General features: G+C 67.0%; 2 protein-coding genes across 2 annotated transcripts; one reads left to right on the forward strand and one right to left on the reverse strand.

The window, feature by feature from the left end:
• Positions 1–840: 840 nt before the first annotated feature.
• On the forward strand, positions 841–6410 carry PRSS50 (serine protease 50; the record flags this gene model as incomplete). Its single annotated transcript, XM_084901714.1, has 6 exons — positions 841–847; positions 1495–2067; positions 3024–3186; positions 4004–4287; positions 5459–5625; positions 6183–6410. 6 exons carry the CDS (start codon positions 841–843, stop codon positions 6408–6410), a joined length of 1422 nt encoding a protein of 473 aa, XP_084757840.1.
• A 586-nt stretch (positions 6411–6996) lies between these two features.
• TMIE (transmembrane inner ear) lies at positions 6997–16007 on the reverse strand (the record flags this gene model as incomplete). The annotated part of the gene is made up of 4 exons (XM_084901695.1): positions 6997–7988; positions 8254–8403; positions 11363–11480; positions 15915–16007. The coding sequence occupies 4 exons, from the start codon at positions 16005–16007 to the stop codon at positions 7900–7902; spliced, it is 450 nt and encodes a 149-aa protein (XP_084757821.1). The 3' UTR covers positions 6997–7899.
• Positions 16008–19781: the final 3774 nt, after the last annotated feature.

Consider the following 19781-nt stretch of genomic DNA (forward strand, 5'->3'; position numbering starts at 1 on the left):
ACTGGCTGAGTCCTCAGAGACGAGGGCCGGGTGGCAGCCCCGGCCGAGGTCAGGATGTCCTGGCGTGGCTTCCTGGGCCTTTTGTGCCGGAGGCCGGGGTGTCTCATGTCCTACCCCCCCCCCCTGACTGCATTCTCAATGTTCTCTCCATCCATGTGGTGGGGCCATCAAAATGTTTCCTAATTCCATATCCTGATAAACTAGAAACACCAATCAGAAAGGACATATGCACCCCCATGTTCATAGCAGCACAATCTACAATAGCCAGGATTTGGAAACAGCCTAGGTGCCCATCAGCAGATGATTGGATCAGAAACCGATGGTCCAGCTACACAATGGAATACTACGCTGCCATAAAAAGAAGGAATTCTCATCATTTGCAGCCATCTGGTTGGAATTGGAGACCATCATGCTGAGTGAAATAAGCCAATCAATGAAAGAGAAACACCACATGACCTCACTCATGTATGGATAATAAGGAACATTATAAACCGATGGACAAAAAGGTAGACACAGAGACAGCCAAGCATCAGACTGTCCATGGCAGGGGAGGCAGGGTGCGGTGGGGGTAAGAGATTAACGGAGGGCTTGTGTGCGTGCCTATGACACAACCAACGGAGGCAGAACTCTGGGGGGCGGGCGTGTGTGTGTGAGGGCAGCAGTGAGCTATGGACGCATGTAATGCCTTAATTAAAAATAAAATAAAATAAAACAGTTCCCTAATTCCAACACGAAGGGCTCTGCTCCCCGAGGCCTGTGGGCGGCCAGGGGGCGGTGTGGGGGGGGCGGGGGCGCCCACGCGGCCGGCCAAGGGGTGGGGGGTGGGGGTGGGGACGGGCCATGGAGGGTCCGGTGCCCCGTGGGGCAGTGGGGAGGCCGGCCACCAGGGGGCGCCCTGGCAGCGAGACCTGGGAGCGCCACTGCGGCCGCTGGGGGTGTGCCGGGGGGGCCGCTGGGGGGCGCCAGAAGCCGGCGGCGGCCCCTGGGGGGCAGGGGGCGGCCGCTAGGGGGCGCCGGAAGCCGGTGGCGGCCACTGGGGGCAGGGGTCGGCCTCTGGGGGGCGCCGGAAGCCGGCGGCGGCCGCTGGGGGGCACCGGGGGAAGGAGTTGCGCGCAGTTGCCGCGGGGCAGGATGGAGCGCCGGTGCCAGCCTCCCGTCCCCGCCCCGGTCCGCCCCCGCCTCCTGGGCCTCCTGGGCCTCCTGGGCCTCCTGCTCCCGCTGCTCCCGCCGGCGGGTGAGCGCCCCTCCCGCCCCCTGCGCCCCTGCCCCATCCCATCCTGCCCTCCCCACCCCCCTGACCTCCCCGTCCGTGCTGCCCCCCTGCCCCATCCCGTCTGCCCTCCTCCCTGCCCTCCCTCCCCGCCTCCCTCCCCCCCACCTACCCCATCCTCTCGCCCCTCCCCCTGCCCTCCCCTGTCCTCCCCATCCCCCTCCCCCCTCCCCTGTCCCCCTCCAGGGCCCCTCTCCACCTCTGACCTCCGCCTCCCTCCACAGGCTGCTGGGGCGCTGCCCCCCCTGACCCTGGTGCCTCCAGCGCCACCTGCCCCTCAGGGGGGCCTCGTCCGCCCCGGCAAGTCCCCCAGCAGAACCCCACCACGGGCCTCACCACCACGGGCCTGCCCCCCCCCACAGGCCCCACCACCACCACGGGCCCCCCCACCACGGGCCTGCCCCCCCCCACAGGCCCCACCACCACCACGGGCCCCCCCACCACGGGCCTGCCCCCCCCCACAGGCCTCACCACCACGGGCCCCCCCACCACGGGGCTGCCCCCCCCCACACGCCTCACCACCACGGGCCCCCCCACCACGGGGCTGCCCCCCCCCACACGCCTCACCACCATGGGCCCCCCCACCACGGGGCTGCCCCCCCCCACACGCCTCACCACCATGGGCCCCCCCCACACTGGCCCCACCACCACGGGCCCCACCACCACCATGAAGCCGTGGGGCCCCACCACGGGCCCCACCACCACCACCACGGGCCCCCCCACCACGGGCTCCCCCACCACGGGCCCCCCCACCATGCAGAACCCGGCTACCCCGGTCATCACGGCTGCACCGCTAAGTGAGCACGCGGGCTGGGAGGGGTGGGTTGGGAGAGGGGTGGGAGAGGGGTGGAGGAGGGACTGGGTGGGAAGGCCTCCAGGGCCTCAGATGGGGGTGGAAAGGACAGAGGAGGAGGGGGAGGGGGAGGAGGAGGAGGAAGAGGAAGAGGAGGGGGAGGGGGAGAGGAGGAGGAAGAGGAGGTAGAGGAGGGGGAGGAGGAGAAGGAGGGTGTCTGGGCAGTGGACATGCCTGGTCTTGAGCAGGGGCCTTCCAGCCATGCCCCTGAGACCCCCACCTGGAAGCAGGCTATCCTGGGGCTCGGTGTAGCCCACTTAACTCACCCCAGTCCACACAGCCCACCCCGCCCACCCCACCCCACCCCACCCCATCCCATCCCCGAGGCCCCGTCGCCCAGGCCCGTCGCCCAGGCCCGTCGCCCAGGCCCGTCCCCCAGGCCCGTCCCCCAGGCCCCTCCCCGAGGCCCCTCCCCGAGGCCCCTCCCCCAGGCCCCTCCCCCAGGCCCCTCCCCAGGCCCGTCCCCGAGGCCCGTCCCCGAGGCCCCTCCCCGAGGCCCCTCCCCAAGGCCCGGCCCCAGGCCCGGCCCCAGGCCCGGCCCAGAGGCCCTGAGTTGGCCTGTGGCGGTCTCTCCCGGCTGCATGTCTGTGCAGTGGCCCATTTCCTGCCTTTCTGAGCCACAGGAGGGTCCCCAGAGAGGGAGAGGGTCGTCGTGGGGGAAGCAGGGAGTCTGTGAGGGTCTGTGAGACCAGGGACCGGCTGGAGGGGGCGGGGGGCGGGGGGGGGGGGGGAGGAGCTGAGCTGAGCCGGCTGCATGCGGCCATGGGGACAGCATCTTGCTCTCCGGCCGGTAGAGAGGAGTCATGGGGGGTCGGCAGGAGCTGGAGTGAGAGGGGGTGGGGTGGGGGTGCCCTGGGAGCAGCTGGAGGGGCCCTCCCTCACCTGGCCCTCCCTCCTCAGCCTGCGGCAACTCCCACGAGCCGGACCCCACCCTCAGGGACCCGGAGGCCGTCGCCCGGCGGTGGCCATGGATGGCCAGCGTGCGGGCCAACGGCACACACGTGTGTGCAGGCACCCTCATCGCTGCCCAGTGGGTGCTGACCGTGGCCCACTGCCTCACCCAGTGAGTCGGGGCCCGGTGGGCTGGGGGAAGGGCGCTGGAGCCACATGGGCCCCTCCTCCACCTGCTGGCCCATCGTGGCTGCTGTGCCGGGGCAGAGCCCCCCCGGTCCTAGGTCAGCCTCAGCGCGGCTCCCGGCAGGCGGAGCGCAGTGCTCGGCTTTCCCAGGAGCAGAGCGCCCCCCACACACACCCGGTCCCGCCTCCACAGGGAGCAGGCCCAGTGCCTCCCTCCTCCCTTCATCGGCCAGCAGCTTTGGCACTCCGTGGCAGCGGGCCGGCCTGGGCACCAGGCCGGGAGAGGACCAGCTGGTCCTCAGACAAGAAGGCCATGCTCACCGCGGCGTTCAGTCAGTGAGGGGACCAGAGGGAGGGCAGCCGAGCTCTGGTGGGGGGGGAGTGGCCAAGGGGCACACCTGTGCTGGCCACGAGGGCTGGCCACGAGGGCTGGCCAGTGCAGAGGCGTGATGGGCGTGATCCGGCCTAAGGTCCGCACAGGCTCCAGAGGCATGCTGGGAAAGGAGGCCAGGGGCGAGGCCAGGGCCCAGTACGGGGCCGCAGCCCAGGCCGGGACAGACTCCAGAGGAAGCGAGGGCCGTGCCACCTCCACCCTTTCCTGCTGGGTAGCCCTGAGCGGGCCCTGGGCTTCTCCGAGCCTCGGTTTCCCCTCCGAGGAGGGCGCGGCCGCACTGTGTGCAGGGCTGGGCTCTGCTCCCTCCGCGGTGAGGAGGCTCGGGGCCGGGCCGCGGCAGGCGGCCTGCCGGTCTCCGCGGTCGGGCCGGGTGCCTGGCACTGACACAGACGCCCTGGTACTTCCCCAGGGACGGCGTCACCTACTCGGTGCGGATGGGGAGCCCCTGGATCGACCAGCGGGCTCCGACCACGGTGGACGTCGGCGTGCGCGAGGTCATCCTCAACAGCCGGTTCCGGGCCCGGCGCTACTGGTCCTGGGTGGGCAAGGCCAACAACATCGCCCTCCTGCGGCTCGAGAGAGCGCTCACCTACAGCAAGTACGTCTGGCCCATCTGCCTGCCCGGCCTGGACTACAAGGTGCAGGACTTCTCCCTGTGCACCGTGACCGGCTGGGGCCGCCCCAGGGCCAACGGTGAGTCCCGCCGGACCGGGCGGGCGTGGGAGAGGCAGCTCGGCCGGCCGTGGACGGATGTTTCTGAGGTGTGGTCCCTGGGAGCCCCTGCTCCACCTTCCTGCTGGGCTGTCTCTCTCCTTTTTTAAAAATAAGTTTTTATTGATTTCAGAGAGGAAAGGAGAAGGAGAGGGAGATAGAAACACCAATGAGGAGAGAGAATAATGGATCGGCTGCCTCCTGCATGCCCCTACTGGGGATGGAGCCTGCAACCCTGGCATGAGCCCTGACCAGGAATCGAACCCTGATCTCCTGGCTCGTAGGTCGAGGCTCAGCCCCTGAGCCACGCCGGCTGGGCCCTGTCGGGCTCTTCTACCCAAGGTGGTCTTCCCCCGAGGGGTTCGGCAGGAGCAGCCTGGCCTCAGGCCGCAGGGGGCAGAGGTGCCCAGGAGCTCCGGCCAGGCCGGGCAGGAGGGCCGCAGAGCGGGCTCTGCTGTTGGCAGGATTCCGGGGGGCCATGCCTTCAAGCAGAACATGGAGGTGAGAGGAGCCGGCTCTTGTCTGGGAAAAGCTCCCGAGGTAGTCGGCCCCAGAGTCTGGGAGTCCCTCGGGATCCCCCAGGGCCCTCAGTCCCCTGTCATCCCATTGGGAGCAAGGCCCAGGGCAGGAAGCTGTCCCGGCCCTCCGGGGTCCACTCCTTAGGAGCAGGACGGCCCCTCCTTCAGGCACCTGCCTTTCCCCGAGTCCCCCCATCACCCCCACCCGAGCCTCCGGCTCCAGCCCAGGGGAGGGGCTGGCTGCTCTGTCTTCCCTGCCACAGGCTGTCAGAGGCTGGGGAGGATCAGAAGTCCCCAGGCTCAGGCTGTGGACGAGACCAGCGAGGGGAGGGAGGGGGCCGAGCTGGGGGCTGAGGGGCCCCAGGGAGGAGCCTCTGAGGAGGGTCTTGGGCGGAAGGAAGGGCAGGAATGGACTCAGCGGGTGGGACTCTGTGGGAGGCAAACCAGGTCCCGTGAGGCCAGACTGAGGGCCCTACCCGGATCCCCCTCAAGGGGAGCTGGGGAAGGGCAGGCTGGGACGGCAGGTGGGCTGACCCTGGTCCGCCGTGCGGCCTGCGGAGAAGGCTGGGAGCTGGCCAGGAGCCGAGGGGGCGGCGGCAGCAGGGAATCTGCCGCCTGAGGGGGCCTATCCGCAGGCCCTTGGCCGCAGTCCCGGACCATCCAGGAGAAGGAGGTCACCGTCCTCAGCAGCAAGGAGTGTGAGGACTTCTACCACCGGTTCTCCCGAATCCCCGCCCTGATCCGGATCATCAACTCCCAGATGGTCTGTGTGCAGGACCCCGACCGGAAGCACTTCTGCTACGTGAGCGCTGGCCCTGCCCTGCCCTGCCCCTGCCCTGCCCCTGCCCTGCCCCTGCCCTGCCCTGCCCTGCCCCTCGCCCTGGCCCTGGCCCTAACCCTGCCCCTCTCCTGCCCCTGCCCCTCCCCTGCCCCTGGCCCTGGCCCTGGCCCTAACCCTGCCCCTCCCCTGCCCCTGGCCCTGGCCCTGGCCCTGCCCCTGCCCCGGCTCTGTCCTTGCCCCTGCCCCTGCCCCTGCCCTCCAAGCCCTAGGCCAGGATGTGGAGGGGGTGGGGGGAGAGGGAAGGAATGAGCAGAGGCCACGGAGCAGGAAGATGGGGAAGGGAGATGGGATGGAGAAGAAATGGAGGTCAGGTGGAGAGTGGGGGTGGGGAGACGGAGGTGGGTAAGGGGGGATGGAGGACTGACTCCAGAGCGCGGGGAGAGCACCCTCTGTGGGAGGCCTCCTGGGTGCTGCTCGGCCAGGGAGACTCAGGGGTGTGGCACTGTCTGTGTGAAGCCCCTGCTGGGCCCCTTTCCCCGGGCCACGCCTGGCCGCCCTGACCTCTGCCCCCCCCCCAGGAGACCAGCGGGGAGCCCCTGTCCTGCCCCGCGGAGGGCACGTGGCTCCTGGTGGGCATGGTGAGCTGGGGCCCCGGCTGCAGCATCGGCGAGGCGCCGCCCATCTACCTGCGCGTCTCGGCCTACCAGCACTGGGTGTGGGCGCGCATCAACGGGCAGGCGCTGCCCGCCCCGGCCGGCCCGCTCCTGGCGCTGGCGCTGCCCCTCAGCCTCCTCGCTGCCTGCTGACGCCGCAGCCTCCGGGGCCCTCCCCGGGGCCCTCCGCGCCCTCGGCCGGGACAGGCCGCTCCCCTGTCCCCGGGCAGGGCCCGGACAGGCGCTCATTAAACAGTTCTCTTCCTCACGAGCCTCCTTCCTGGGCCTGGAGCCCGCGCTCTGGCTGCTCCGGTGGGAGGCGGCCGAACAAGACGGGCGGGAGTGGGGCTCGGCATCGAAAGGCAGAGCCCAGGGCCGGCCTCAATGTGTGTGTGTGTGGGGGGGGGGGGGGATTGGGGGTGTGGACCCTGCAGAAGGCGGGGGAGTGTGTGCAGCGATGATCCGGGTCAGCGATGGAGGACACTGGGAGGCGGGGGGCAGCTGTGGGCCGGGAGCTGAATGTGTTCTCCCGTTAATTTGGTTGGAGCCGGGCTCTCCTTCCGTTGGCACGGCCCGGCAGTGGCCAGGGCACACCCAGCCCTGGGCTCAGACCCCTGAAGGCCTGTTGAAGCCACAGCTGCCCCTGCTCTTGGGCACCTGACTCCCTCCAGCCACCGCCATCCAGGCTCGGAGAGCCAGGAGGGACCTCACCGGCTCTGCTGTCACCGGCGCTCCAGGTGGGGTGGAAGGCACTCAGCTTTATTTATTCATCTCTGCCCCCCGCCCCCTCCGGCCAGAACCCTCTGGGATCTCCTAAGCCCCAGGCCCCGGGGACGCCCCGGGAAGCCCGGCTGGTGCGGGCAGCCCTGCGGAAGCCCTCCGCGCCTCTCACCCGGGGCCTTCTCCTCGCCGTGCTTTGGGCCTGTTGTTGAGGGTGGGAGAAGAGGCGCCTCAACCCCAGCTGCCCCTCGGTGATCCCCTGGGGCCGATGGAGAAGGGTCACGGCACAGAAGGGGCCCGCTGGCTTCTCAGAGATTCCCTGGATCCCGAAGGCCGCCCTTTTCCCTCCTCCCCTGGGCCTGGCTGCAGCCTCCCGCCCCCCTGACACCTGCAGCCCAGCCCTGAGCCCCAGCCTCTGCTGACCCAGCAGCCTCTGCTCCATCCCTGAGTGTAAACCAAGTGCATCCTGCTGCCAGGGGCTTCGGCTGCGGGGCTGGGGGTTCTGCTTCCGGCCACCTCCGCGCCCCCGCTGGACCCGAGCCCCTGCTGGGCCGGAGGCTGACCCCCCACCCAGGGCTGCCGTCCAGCACAGCCTGAGAGCTGCCTGCGCCCAGCTCCCGGCTGCCTACCCGGGCCCATTGGTTCACGTGCTTTCCCGTGTGACCCCACAGCGTGCCGCTCCGTTAGCTCCCAGTGCTCCGGCCAGAGGGCGAGACCCGCCGGTCGGGGTGGGGGCTGCTCTGATCCGCGGAGGGACGGTGGCCCCGGCCCACTTTGCTGAGTGGCCACGTGGACAGGGGAGAAGCAGCGGAGCCCAGGCTGGGAGGCAGCACACCTGCGGTCTGGTCCCTGCCCCTGGCGGGCTCAGGGAGGAGCGTGGAGTCCAGGCTGCCGCCTCCAGGAAGCTCTCCTTGATTCTCTCTCACTTCTTGGCTTCATTCTTCTCATCCTCTTCTACCTTGATGGCCACCGTGTCCACACTGTCCTTCTTCTTCTTCTTCTTCTTGTCATCTGAGGGGCAAAGGGGCGCACGCCAGGCGTGAGACAGCGCCCTACGGCTCACCCGCAGCCCCACGCCCAGCCCCTCACTGCCGTCTTCCCTCCAGGCCTCTCCCACCTGCACAGCCCCTCTTCGTTCTACCCGCCTCACCCTGGCCAGCTGTGTCCTGCTGCCCTCCCTGAGCCCCCTGGGCAGGTCTGCGGCACTGGCTGGCTCCGCAGGGGTGCGGGGGCGGGGGCGGGGGCGGGGCATGGTGGGCAGGGGCCGGCTGCTCACCTCCGGGAACCTCTGTGAGCTCATTGAGGGGCGGCACGGTCTCCAGCTTGTCAGTGTACATCTTGGCCGCCTTCCGCTGCAGGTAGCGGGCTTCGATCTCCTTCCGCGTCCTCGGCACACGGCAGTTGAAAACACAGCACAAAGTGATAACTGGAGGGGACAGCGAGGGTGTGGCCAGGGCTGGAGCTTGGCACCAGGAAGGTGCCCACACCTCAGGCGGGCGTGCCTCCCTCCGCCTAGGGCTGTCCCGCCTAAGACACTGCTGGGAGGCTTGCATCTTTTTCTTTTTAGTAAGGTATTTTATTTCCCTCCCTCCTTCCCTCCCTTCCTTCCTCCTCCCTTCCCCTCCCTCCCTCTCTCCTTCCTTCCTTTGGTCTCAGAGAGGAAGGGAGAGGGAGAGAGAGAGAAACATCAATGAGGAAAGAGAGAGTCTTCCTACTGGGGATTGAGCCCACAACCCAGGCATGTGCCATTGACCGGAACTGAACCAGGCACCCTTCAGTCCAAAAGCCCACGCTCTATCCACTGAGCCAAACAGGCCAGGGTGAGGCTCGAGTCTGGACAAAAGCCCTCTTGGGCCTGGGTTTTTAAAGGCTCCGGACGGGGCTGGCTACTTGGTCACACACTCGTAGGAGGGCTGGTGCCGGGGCTAGCGCTCTGCTCTCACTGTCTTGTGGTTCTCAGTGCTGCTCGAACCAGAGGCCTCAGGTTTCCATTGGGCCCTGCCCTGTCAAGGGTCCTGGTCCAGAGGTCCTGAACAGACTAGTCCCGCAGGCGGGCTTCCTGGAGTGCCCGGGCCCCAGCCCCGGGCCGTGTGGGTCAGTGCCCCTCCGCCCCTCCCTGGGGACGCCCGGGCCTCTCCTGGCTGTGAGAGCCGCTGGCCAGCCCTGCGCGTGGGCGGTCACTCGGCCTGGCGCCCAGGCACCTGGGCCAGGGCACGGCGCTGGCCTGCCTGGTGAGGGGCACGGCGACAGGGCGGCCGGGGCCTGGCTGAACCGAGTTTACGTGCCTGAGGCCCCACGTCTGACCACCGCGGGCCCAGCCTCGTGGGGGGGGGGGGGGGAGCTGCTTCCTGCTATAAGTCCTGGGCCAGACGTGACGTCCTGGCAGACTCCCGGGACAGGAGGGCGGGCAGGACAAGCCGCCTGTTTTGGGACGGTGGGTCAGACCGACCCGACCTGGCCTGGGCGGGAGCACCCTCTGGAGTCGCCCTGTGCAGCTTCAGCCAAATGTCACGGCCCATTGCGTCTCACCCAGACTCGCAGAGGAAAGGAAAAAATGAATGAGTGAATGGGTCTCAAGGCTCTTGCTGCTGAGGACAAGACTGGCTCCTGAATGAATGGGCGGGGCCTGGGGGCAGTCACACCCAGAGCTTGCTGGGGGCTGCGTGAGGCCCCAGAGGAAGAGATGGCCTGGGCTGTGGGGTAGGCCTGCGTGACAGCCTTCCTGACCCGGAGGGCTGGAGCCTGGTCTTCTCCAGACCCTGCGTGCCGGTGCCCAAGGCCGGTCCCTCACCCAACCCGACTGGCTGCCACGTCTTCCGCCCCCCAGGCCCTCCTCCGGCCCAGCCTCGGGAAGGGATGGAGCTGCTTCCGGGCCAGGGGGCTGGGCTTCAGGGAGCACAAAGGGCAGCCATGGGGGCCGGGCAGGGCTCAGACACCGCCCCTCGCTCCGGGCCCGGCCGGTGGCTCCACTCCAAAGGACCTTCGACTGAGGTCCAGGGCCCAGGCCAGAGGAGACCCCAGAGGCACCCCATCCACCCCCAGCCCCTCTCCACAGGGTCTGGGGGTGATGCCCCGCACAGCTGTGCCTCGGGGTTCACGCAGACTGGGGAGCAGGGGGGCTCGGCCTGTGGGCCGTCCTCACCCTCTTCTTGGAGTGGTGTGAGGGGCACGTGTCGGTTGTGTGGTTGGTGTCCCGGTGCCTCTGGGCCTGGCACCTCTACCACGTGGGGCCGAGCTGAGCCCGGAAGAGGCCACTGTGTGCCCGGAGCTGCCTCTGGGCCCCCTGTGGCCCCTGCAGGCCAGAGCCCCCCCCACCTGGCAGGATGGGGCTTGACCCTGCCCCCCCTCTGTGGACCCCCGTCTGCCGCGGGCCTGCACCCAGAAGCCTGCCTGGTGCCCAGCCTCGGCTAGGAATCACACAGCCTCTCGCTCAGATCCGGGCCCCACCAGGCGGTGAAGAAATGGGGGTGGGGTTCCCACGGGAGGGGGCACTTCTGGAGCCAGGAGAAGCACGTGCCAGTCAGTTGTCCCGGTCTCGCTGGGAGCCCCGTCTGGGTGTGTCTCATGTTGTCAGCAGGCGCTGCCTCAGGGGATCCCGTCTGGGGACAGCTCCCTCAGAGCCTGCATGCGCTTTACCCGACCAGGCCAGGCGCTCGCTCGGGGAGATGCCGAGGGTTATCTGAGGCCTCTGCCCACACCACCCCCGCGCCCTGGGGGCCTCCAGCATCCACGGGGGACCCTCCCCCCACGTGCCTTTGCAGCGTGCCCCCATTCCCTTGGCCTGAAGGAACCCCCCAGACTGCCATGGCGGCCTCCTCCCAAGCTGGCGTGTCTCTGCCCTCCCCCAACTCCAGGCCAGACCCCCCCCTCCCCCCCAAGGAGCACATCCAGCCCATTTCTATTTCTGCTGCGTCAAGCACCCCCCCCAGGAAAGATGTCTCCTGCTTTTCATTGAGATGGTGGAGGCACGCGGGCCATGGAATGTGACAGGGCAGGGCTTGCAGCCGGGGAGACACATCTGCTGGGCATCTGGGAGCCTCCGGGCGGGGCTTCGCCGGTGGCCTTGCTGGGCCCTGGGTGTGGGCCTGTAAGTTGGCTGAACTGCAGGAACAGCGTCAGGAGGCCCGAGGGGAGAAGTGACACGTCCGTCCCGGATCCGAGGCCCTGTAATCACCCTAATTGCCCTGTGGCTGCTTCCCCGTTGGCGGGCAGAACACCTCAGGTCACCACCGCCGGCCCGCCCTCCACGGGGCTCTGCGTGGACGGAGGCGCCAGGAGCCGCAGCAGGCCTCCCGCGGGTGCTGCCGGGAACTGCTGGCCGAGCCGAGCCGGGGGCGGGAGGGGGGGGGGGGAGGGCGGGGCGGGGCCGGGGGGGCGGTACTCACTGATGGACAGCACGAAGAGGGAGAAGATGCCCACCACGTGCCACAGGCGCATGTCCCAGAACACCACCGTCTCCTTGGTCAGCGGCGGCGGCTTGGGCTTGGGCGGGGCCGTGCTGGGCTGCGGGGGAGAGGCCAGTGAGCCGGGAGCCGGGCCGGACAGCCCAGAGGCCTGGTCTCAGCAAGGGCCAGCCAGGCCCTTCAGGAGCGCCCGAACCCACTGCCCAGACCGGTGCCTCCCAACCTCGTTGTCGCAGGCTCACACACGGATTCCTGAAAGCGGCCATGGAAAACAATCCTGTGATCTGACCAAAACTACGTGTTTACTTTTGGTGCGTTCACACTGCACAGCTATCGTCGTGTGGGTAACTAACTTTCTGTTTTTCACTGATTATTTACAGACAGGAAGAGAGAGGCTTAGAGTTAGAAACATCGGTGAGAGAGAAGTATTGACCAGCAGCCTCCTGCACACACACCCCCCCCCCCCACTGGGGGTGTGCCTGCAACCAAGGTACATGCCCCTGACCGGAATTGAACCTGGAACCTTTCAGTGCACAGGCCGATGCTCTAGCCACTGAGCCACACTGGTTTCAGCTGCTGTCACTTATTTATTTGAAGATCTAAGGCAGGGGTGGGGAACCGTTTTCCTGCCAAGGGCCATTGGGTATTTAAAACACCATTCGTGGGCCCTACAAAGTCACCGACTTAAAATTTAGCCTGCAGGAGGGAGGTGGGGGGGGGGGGCAGAAAAATTCAATAAAAGTAAAAAAAAATCAGCAGGGACCGGTTTGGCTCAGTGGATAGAGCGTTTGCTTGGGGACTAAAGGGTCCCAGGTTCGATTCCAGTCAAGGGCATGTACCTTGGTTGTGGGCATACCCCCAGTTAGGGGGTGTGCAAGAGGCAGCTGATCGATGACTCTCTCTCATCGATGTTTCTAACTCTATCTCTCTCCCTTCCTCTCTGTATAAAAATCAATAAAATATATATTTAAAAAAATAAATAAAAATAAAAGTAAAGAAAATCAGCCTGCTGCAGTGGGTCAGGCATTTAATTAACTCACCCCTCATGCCTTGGCAGGGCCAGACCAAGTGACTGCTGGCCTGGGGGCTGGACCCCCACCCGGGTCTGAGGGAACGAGGTCAGTGCCCTGACTATGTACAAGTGCTGCATGTTTTTAAATCTTCCCGTCACCGTTAGAACTCGCTGTCCTAGACCTCTGGAAGTTCCCAATTCAGCACACGAGAGCCGAGCCCCAGAACCATGGAGCCGGGACGTGGAGGGCAAGGGTGGTCGGTGCTTGGGGAGACCGAGGCCAAAGGGCAAAATGCCCCCGCTGCTTCCAGTCCCTCCGATAGCCTGTGGGTCTCTCCTCCTCCTCCAGTCCTGGCCCTCACAGGCAGACGGGGACGCAGGACGAAGGCCAGAGACAAGGCGAGGTCTGTACTATCCTGGGGACGTGGCTCTCCCGTGCTGCCCACCCCCCCAGATGGGATAGGTGTGGAGCCCGTGGCTGCGCCTGGCCAGGACCCCCCACCTCAATGCCAGGGCTGGGACAAGGCCGGTCCTGACAGGACAGACCTCTGTCCACAGTACGGCAGCGACACCTGGAGGCTGAACCATGTAAGCACGGGGGAGCATGTCAGCCAGGCCGGGCAGAGCCAGCCGCCTCCCCTTCCCAGTGGGCCCAGCGCTCCCTGGAGGCTTGAGGGGAGCGTGGCCCTCTTCTGGGCCCCAGGCGTGGCCCCGCCTCGGAGGACGAATGGACGCTCAGGGACACCCTGCCCCGGGGGTTCTAAGGGGACAGCATTGCTCTGGGCTCTGGGTGGGCCAGGCCTGCTCCGGGCGGTGCTTGCAGACCTGCCCTGATCTGACAGGGACATGACCGCTATCCCCACACTTGGCTGAGGGTGTGGATGGGACTCAGTGTTCAGGAGGGAGGAGCCTGGCCATCTGTGAGCCGTACGTCCTCCAATGAACAAGGACCGGCCTGAGGAGTCCCTGGGGGTCTGGGAGGAAAGGCAGCCCGCAGGCTGCCCTTCATCAGCCTTTCCCTGGGTCCAAAGCAGGGACGGGGTCCTCCCACCAGCCAGGCTCTTCCTCCTCCCTGCCTCCTCTCCCTCCTCCCCCTTCCCCTCCTCCTCTTCCCCCCCTCCTCCCCCTCATCTCCCACCTTCTTCCCCTCTTCCTCCTCCTCTCCCTCCTCCCCCACCTCCTTCCCCTCCTCCTCCCCCTCCTCTCCCTCCTCATCCTCCTCTCCCTCCTCCCCCACCTTCCCCTCCTCCCCCACCTCCTTCCCCTCCTCCTCCTCTCCCTCCTCTCCCTCCTCCTCCTCCTCTCCCTCCTCCCCACCTTCCCCTCCTCCTCCTTCTCTCCCTCCTCCCCCACCTTCCCCTCTTCCTCTTCCTCTCCCTCCTCCCCCACCTTCCCCTCCTCCCCCACCTCCTTCCCCTCCTTCTCCTCCCCCTCCTCTCCCTCCTCCTCTTCCTCTCCCTCCTCCCCCACCTTCCCCTCTTCCTCTTCGTCTCCCTCCTCCCCCACCTTCCCCTCCTCCCCCACCTCCTTCCCCTCCTTCTCCTCCCCCTCCTCCTCTTCCTCTCCCTCCTCCCCCACCTTCCCCTCTTCCTCTTCCTCTCCCTCCTCCCCCACCTTCCCCTCCCCCTCCTCTCCCTCCTCATCCTCCTCTCCCTCCTCCCCCACCTTCCCCTCCTCCCCCACCTCCTTCCCCTCCTTCTCCTCCCCCTCCTCTCCCTCCTCCTCTTCCTCTCCCTCCTCCCCCACCTTCCCCTCTTCCTCCTCCTCTCCCTCCTCCCCCACCTTCCCCTCCTCCCCACCTCCTTCCCCTCCTCCTCCTCTCCCTCCTCTCCCTCCTCCTCCTCCTCTCCCTCCTCCCCCACCTTCCCCTCCTCCTCCTTCTCTCCCTCCTCTCCCACCTCCTCCCCCTCCTCCAGGGAGCCTGTCCCGGGAAGCCATAGGGTCTTTGTGAGGGATTGGTACCCGATTCCCTGGCTCTTTTCTCTTAACCAGGGTGACCTGTGGAGTCAGGGTGAGGGGTGGGGCACACCTGGGGTGGAGCACACAGTGGTATAGGACCCACGTGTGGTGGGAGGACATGTGGGCAGTGTCAGGGCAGAGCCGGCAGAGGCGGGGTCCTGGTGGAGGGTGACAGGAGCAATCGGCTGTCTCCTGTGGGGGGCGCCGCTGGGTCTGAACCCCCATCGGAGCCTCAGCCTGTGTGCTGACGCTGCAGGGCTGGGACGGGGGTGCACGGGCCTGGCTGGCCCATCTCTCTGGTGCTTCCCCGATCCCCGGCTCCGCCAGGCCCTTGCAGTGGCAGGTAGATGGACTCCAAATGCACTTTCCCTTAATGAGCTGGGAGGAGCCCTGCTCCGGGCGGAGGAGTCCTTGGCTCAGACTGATTCGTCCCCCCCACCCCGACCCCGCCTCCCGGCCCCAGGGCAGCTCAGTTTCTGCATCTGAGGCCTCAGGGCAGCAGAGGTGCCCAAGCCCCAGCTCAAGCCAGCCTGGCTCCCCTTACAGGACACCAGAGCTGACATCTAACTCCAGCCCTGCGCTCTGACCACACCCCGGCCAGCAGCAGGGACGGCTAGCATTGGGCGGCAAGGCTCTGGCCCCACCCATGTCCCCAGACCCTTCACAGCCGGCTGTGCCCTCTGACCCCAGCACAGGCCCGCCCGCCCGCTCCCATCCTGTCCCCAGCACCTGCCACTCCAGGGCCTTCCTGGGTGTCTCCTGCTTTCTCTGCACCTCATGCTGCAGAATTCTGGGTCTGGTTGCCTTTGGCACCCCTTCCCAGATCAGCAGCAATAGTTAGAGGGGCCGGGAGGCTGCAGAGGGCCCCTCCCAGCACCGCCCAGCCCTCCAGCCAGGCTGCTACCCCCCACCCCCACCCCACCACCAGCCATCTTCCTCACCTCTTCCTGGTGTCTCAGCAGCTCCTCCCAGGCCTCCCAACAACACGCCCCTTTTCCACTGTGTTCTCTTCTGTCCAAACCAGGTCTCAGCAGGATTCTCCCCTCTACAAACCCCCTCACACACAAGGACCAAGACAGACCCTCCCTCCAGGGCTAAGGCAGTCATCACCGCCTGCCCCGGCCTCCGGCATGGAATGCCATTTCCTCACCTCCTTCCCGAGGGGCCTGGGGAGGACTGTGGGTGGCAGACGCTGTTTCCGCCAACAAAGCCAGGGACTAGAGCCCCCATCAGACTCGTGGTCATCCCTCTCCCAGGCCCCTCTAGACGGACACTGGGGAGAGGAGCTGAGGGACCCGCTGGCCCCTGTCAGACCTGGATCCCTAAGATCAGGTCAAAGTGAGTTCCCCCCTCGGACAGAATGCCCCTGAAATCAGGGGCCCGGGGCCCGGATTGGGGCTGTCTCCCCGTAGCCTGGAAGCGTGGGGCCTGGCTGATCCCCATGAAGCCAGGCCCCCCACGGGAAAGCTGCTCCAGCCAGAAAGGCACCCACCCGCCTGGCTGGGCCGGCCCCCCTCAGCCCCCCTGAGGCCCCCCGAGGCCCCCCCTCCGCGTCAGACTCACTTCCACCAGCTGCCCAGTGACCCCGGCGAGGCAGACCCCCAGGGCCGCGCCGCTCAGCGCCCAGAGGGGCCCCGCACCCCCCCGCCTGGCCATCCTGGCGGCCGGCAGGTCCGAGCAGAGCCACGCCGCAGCCGGCGGCGCCCAGGCAGCTGGCAGGGGGAGGCGATCTGGCCGCAGGCGGGCATCACTTATTCATCGCTGGTGTCCGGTTGCTGGGCTGTGGCCGCTCTTGAGCGCGTGAAGGCCCGCCCCTCCGAGGACCAGACCCCCCCACCTGGACCACGTCAGGTCCTGCCCGGCCTCCCTACTGGGCCTCAGTTTCCCATCTGCCCAGTGGGAGGCCCTTCCCCTGGTCACGTCCTGGATGTGGACAGCCGCGCCGGACCCAGGTGCCTGCGCCCACAGCAGGTTGCCGTGGCGACGGGCGCTCAGGGATGCCCTGGGCTGGCTCCCTGCCCGGAGGCTGCTCTGGTCACCCTGGACACCGGGGCTGTGGGGGAGGGGCCGGGTAGAATGGTGGGAGCCGCTGCTGCGGGTACCATGGAAGGTTCCTGAAGGAGCCAGCATCTGCGGCCTGGAGGGCTGACCCTCAGCCCCTGTCACACCTGAGCCCTGGCCCCGACCTCACACTGACCCCAGCCCACCTTTCACCCTGGTCCTGACCCAGGAAAAGAGGGGGAGGGAGGCTGTGAGGGTGTGGAGACCTGGGGAGGGGAAGGAGGGGCAGCCTGGGTGGGGAGCCTTCTGGTGTGTGTCCTCCCTCCCTGCCCCCTCCTCCCCCCTCCCTTCTCCCTCCCCCTCTCCCTCCTCCCCCTTCCCCTTCTCCCCTCCTCTCTCCTCCTCCCCCCTCTCCCCTCCTCCTCCCCCCTCTCCCCTCCTCCCTCCCCCTCTCCCCTCCTCCCTCCCCCCTCTCCCCTCCTCCCTCCTCCTCCTCCCTCTCCCCTCTTTCCTCCCCCCTTTCCCCTCCTCCCTCCCCCCTCCCCTCCTTCCTCCTCCTCCCCCCTCTCCCCTCTTTCCTCCCCCCTTTCCCCTCCTCCCTCCCTCCCTCCTCCCTTCCTCCTCTCCCCTCCTCCCTTCCCCCTCTTCTCCCTCCTCCCTCCTCCCTCTTCCCTCCTCCCTCCTCTCTCCCTTTGTTCCATTATCACACATCTCCTGCCTCTGAGTGTGGAGCTGCACTCAGGCTGACCCTGCGTCCCTCATCACCAGGGGAGACCTGCCAGGCAGGGGTGCTGAGGGCCCACCCTCAGAACCGGGACCCTATAGCCCAGAGCCTAGGGGGCTCCGCCGGGAGGTGCCATACTGAGCAAGGACAAGGCAGGCTGCAGCGGGGTGGAGGGCCAGCCTCAGACACCCAGAGTCAGGCCTGGGAGATGGCCGGCCGTAGGAAACCAGGAGAGCTGAGAGCTGGACGGCTGGCCCAGGCCTCCTGAGGGGCCCTCAGCAGCCGTGGCGAAGCCTGGGGGCTGGCCACCCATCCTCCCCAGGCCTGCTCCGGCCAGGCTTCAGCGCTCCACTGCAGCCCCTCTGTGGGACACCGCTCTGCGCTCCAGCTCGCCCTCCGTGAAATGGGTACGACGGCAGTGCCAGGACCCACACATCACAGGAAGTGCCAGTCCTTCTGATGTTGTCGCTGGTGTTGCTCAAGACGCTGCATAGACACCCAAGGATACCGGTGATACTGTTCAATCAACACCTATGTCCTTTAGCAAACACCAGGGTGAGGGGCATGTCCTCAAAGCTAACACCCTATCCGTCTTGTTATTCCTCTCCCCGATTCTCTGATGTAAAACTGAGGCCCAGGGTGAGGTTGTGCTTTAAGGACACTCAGGAACAGGAGCCTCAAACTCGGGCTTCTGCCCACTGACCAGCACAGTTTCTCCTTACGACATTTCCCTTCCCCAGACCCCCTGCCCCCCGTGGGGCCCATCAGATCTGGGGTGAGGGGTGGAGCTTGGGCCCCCAGGCTCCCCCGCCCGGCCTCCCTGGCAGGCAGCGTGCGTGGCATGCATGCTGGCCTGCAGAGCTCCATTTGTCCCTTGTGCACTATTTTTAGCGCCTGTGGGTTTCCTGTAGGAACCCAGTCCAGCTTCCAGCGCCTCTGGGTTGGAAGCCATGAGCAGAGTCCACTCACAGTGGCCAGAGGACACGGTGAGGGGCTCTCTCCTGAGCCCCAGCCCCCAGGGCTCCAGATTGAGCTCTGGGGGAACGGGAGGGAGGAAGCAGGGATCCCCAAGTCGGAATCAGCCTGGATCTGGGGCACCTGGAACGTAGCCTGCGCTGAGCAGCCGAGGCCTGGGACGAGCCGCTGGTCCTGCTGGGAGCTGGCAGTCTGACCGTGCTGGCCCCGGGCCTGGCTCAGAATAGCTCTGGGGCTGTGCCGGGCGGGTGACACCTATGTGTGCGTAGGCACGCGCTCTGTCCACGGCATCTGTGTACACAAGAGTGCGCGTGCACTTTGCACGTGCCTCTGTATGTGCCTGGGTGTGGGTCCCGGTGTGCACATGCCACAGCATATACACCTGGGTCCGTGTGAACGTGTACACATACGCCCAGGTGAGTACACGCCACTGCATTACGTGGCCTCTATGCGTGTGCAGGGGTGTGGGTGGTTGGGGTCGGACAGGGCCCTTGGCTGTGCTGCAGGTGCCGAGGGGAGGTGGGCCAGCAGAGGCTGCCCTCTGGCTCTCTCGGGCTCGGCCAATCCCGGGCCCACGCCCAGGAGAAGCTGGGAGGGGCCGGGCCGGTCTGGCTCACTCTGGCAGATAGTGAAACCGAGGTTGGCAATGCCCATGAGGTCACCCCGTGAGGGGGAGTGAGGGAAGACTGGCCCCGGTCTCCAGTGCCCTGAGGTGTGGTCCGACAGGAAGTCTGGACACGGGGAGGAGGGAAGCTGAGGGGCCCTTCCCTTCCTGCCGGAGCCCAGGCAGCACGGCTTCCCTCGGCTACAGTGCAGCTGAGGAAACTGAGGCCCGGAGAGGGGAGGGCTGTCACAGAGACACCAGCAGAGACCAGTGCCTCCTCCTCGGGGACCTGCCTTCCCCGTTGGTTGCAAATGGTGACTCACATGGTCCTGGGTGGCCTTGCTCTCTCCACACGGACCCTCTCCAGCTCTTAGCCCCTCCCCCCAAGCCCCAAAGCCCCACTTGCCCGCCCACTTTCATGTGTCAGGGGACCCTCAGACCCTCCAAGACCCGGCTCATCTGCTAGAACCCCCGCGACTGGCCACGCACCCCTCCACCAGGCTCTCTTCAGTCTGGCAGGAGGGGACGGGCGCACCACAGCCGCAGACTTGAGCGGGGCTGGTGGCCACTCGGCACTTGCGCTGCCTCCGGACACACCCCTTTGCCCAAGTGGTCTGGGCAGTGAGAGGCAGAGGTGGCCCAGGGTCACCCCTGGACGCTGCAGCAAGTGATGGGGCACTGGCCTGCTCCCAGGGGTACTGCGTCAGACAGTGGGTTCCTTTGTTACAGGCGGGAACCTTGGTCCCTCCCCCTCTGGGAGGTCCTCGGGACTAGGCTTACGCCACCCTTTCCAAGGTCAAAGGCCCTGGCGCAGACAAACACGAGCTTGGTGTGGAGACCCAGGAGTGGGGGGAGGAGGACTTGCCAAGGTCACAGGCTAGAGTGGCGCTGGCCGATCCGCCCTGCCCAAGGGGGTTCCAGGAGATCACGGGCTGCACCCTAGGCCGGCAGAACATCAGAATGTCCCGCGGGGGGGGGGGGGGGGGGGGCGGGGGGGGGGGGCTGGGGGCTGGGAAGGCCCTGCCAGGCCGAGGAAGCCATGGTTCCTGTTGGCTCTCCTCTGAGCCCGGGAAGCGAGGTGAGCCGGGCTTGAGTGAGTTTGGGGTGGAGTTGAAGGGTCAAGTTC

Source organism: Pipistrellus hanaki, assembly GCF_964339955.1.
Source record: "Pipistrellus hanaki genome assembly, chromosome: 13".
In the NCBI taxonomy this organism is placed as follows: Eukaryota; Metazoa; Chordata; class Mammalia; order Chiroptera; family Vespertilionidae; genus Pipistrellus; species Pipistrellus hanaki.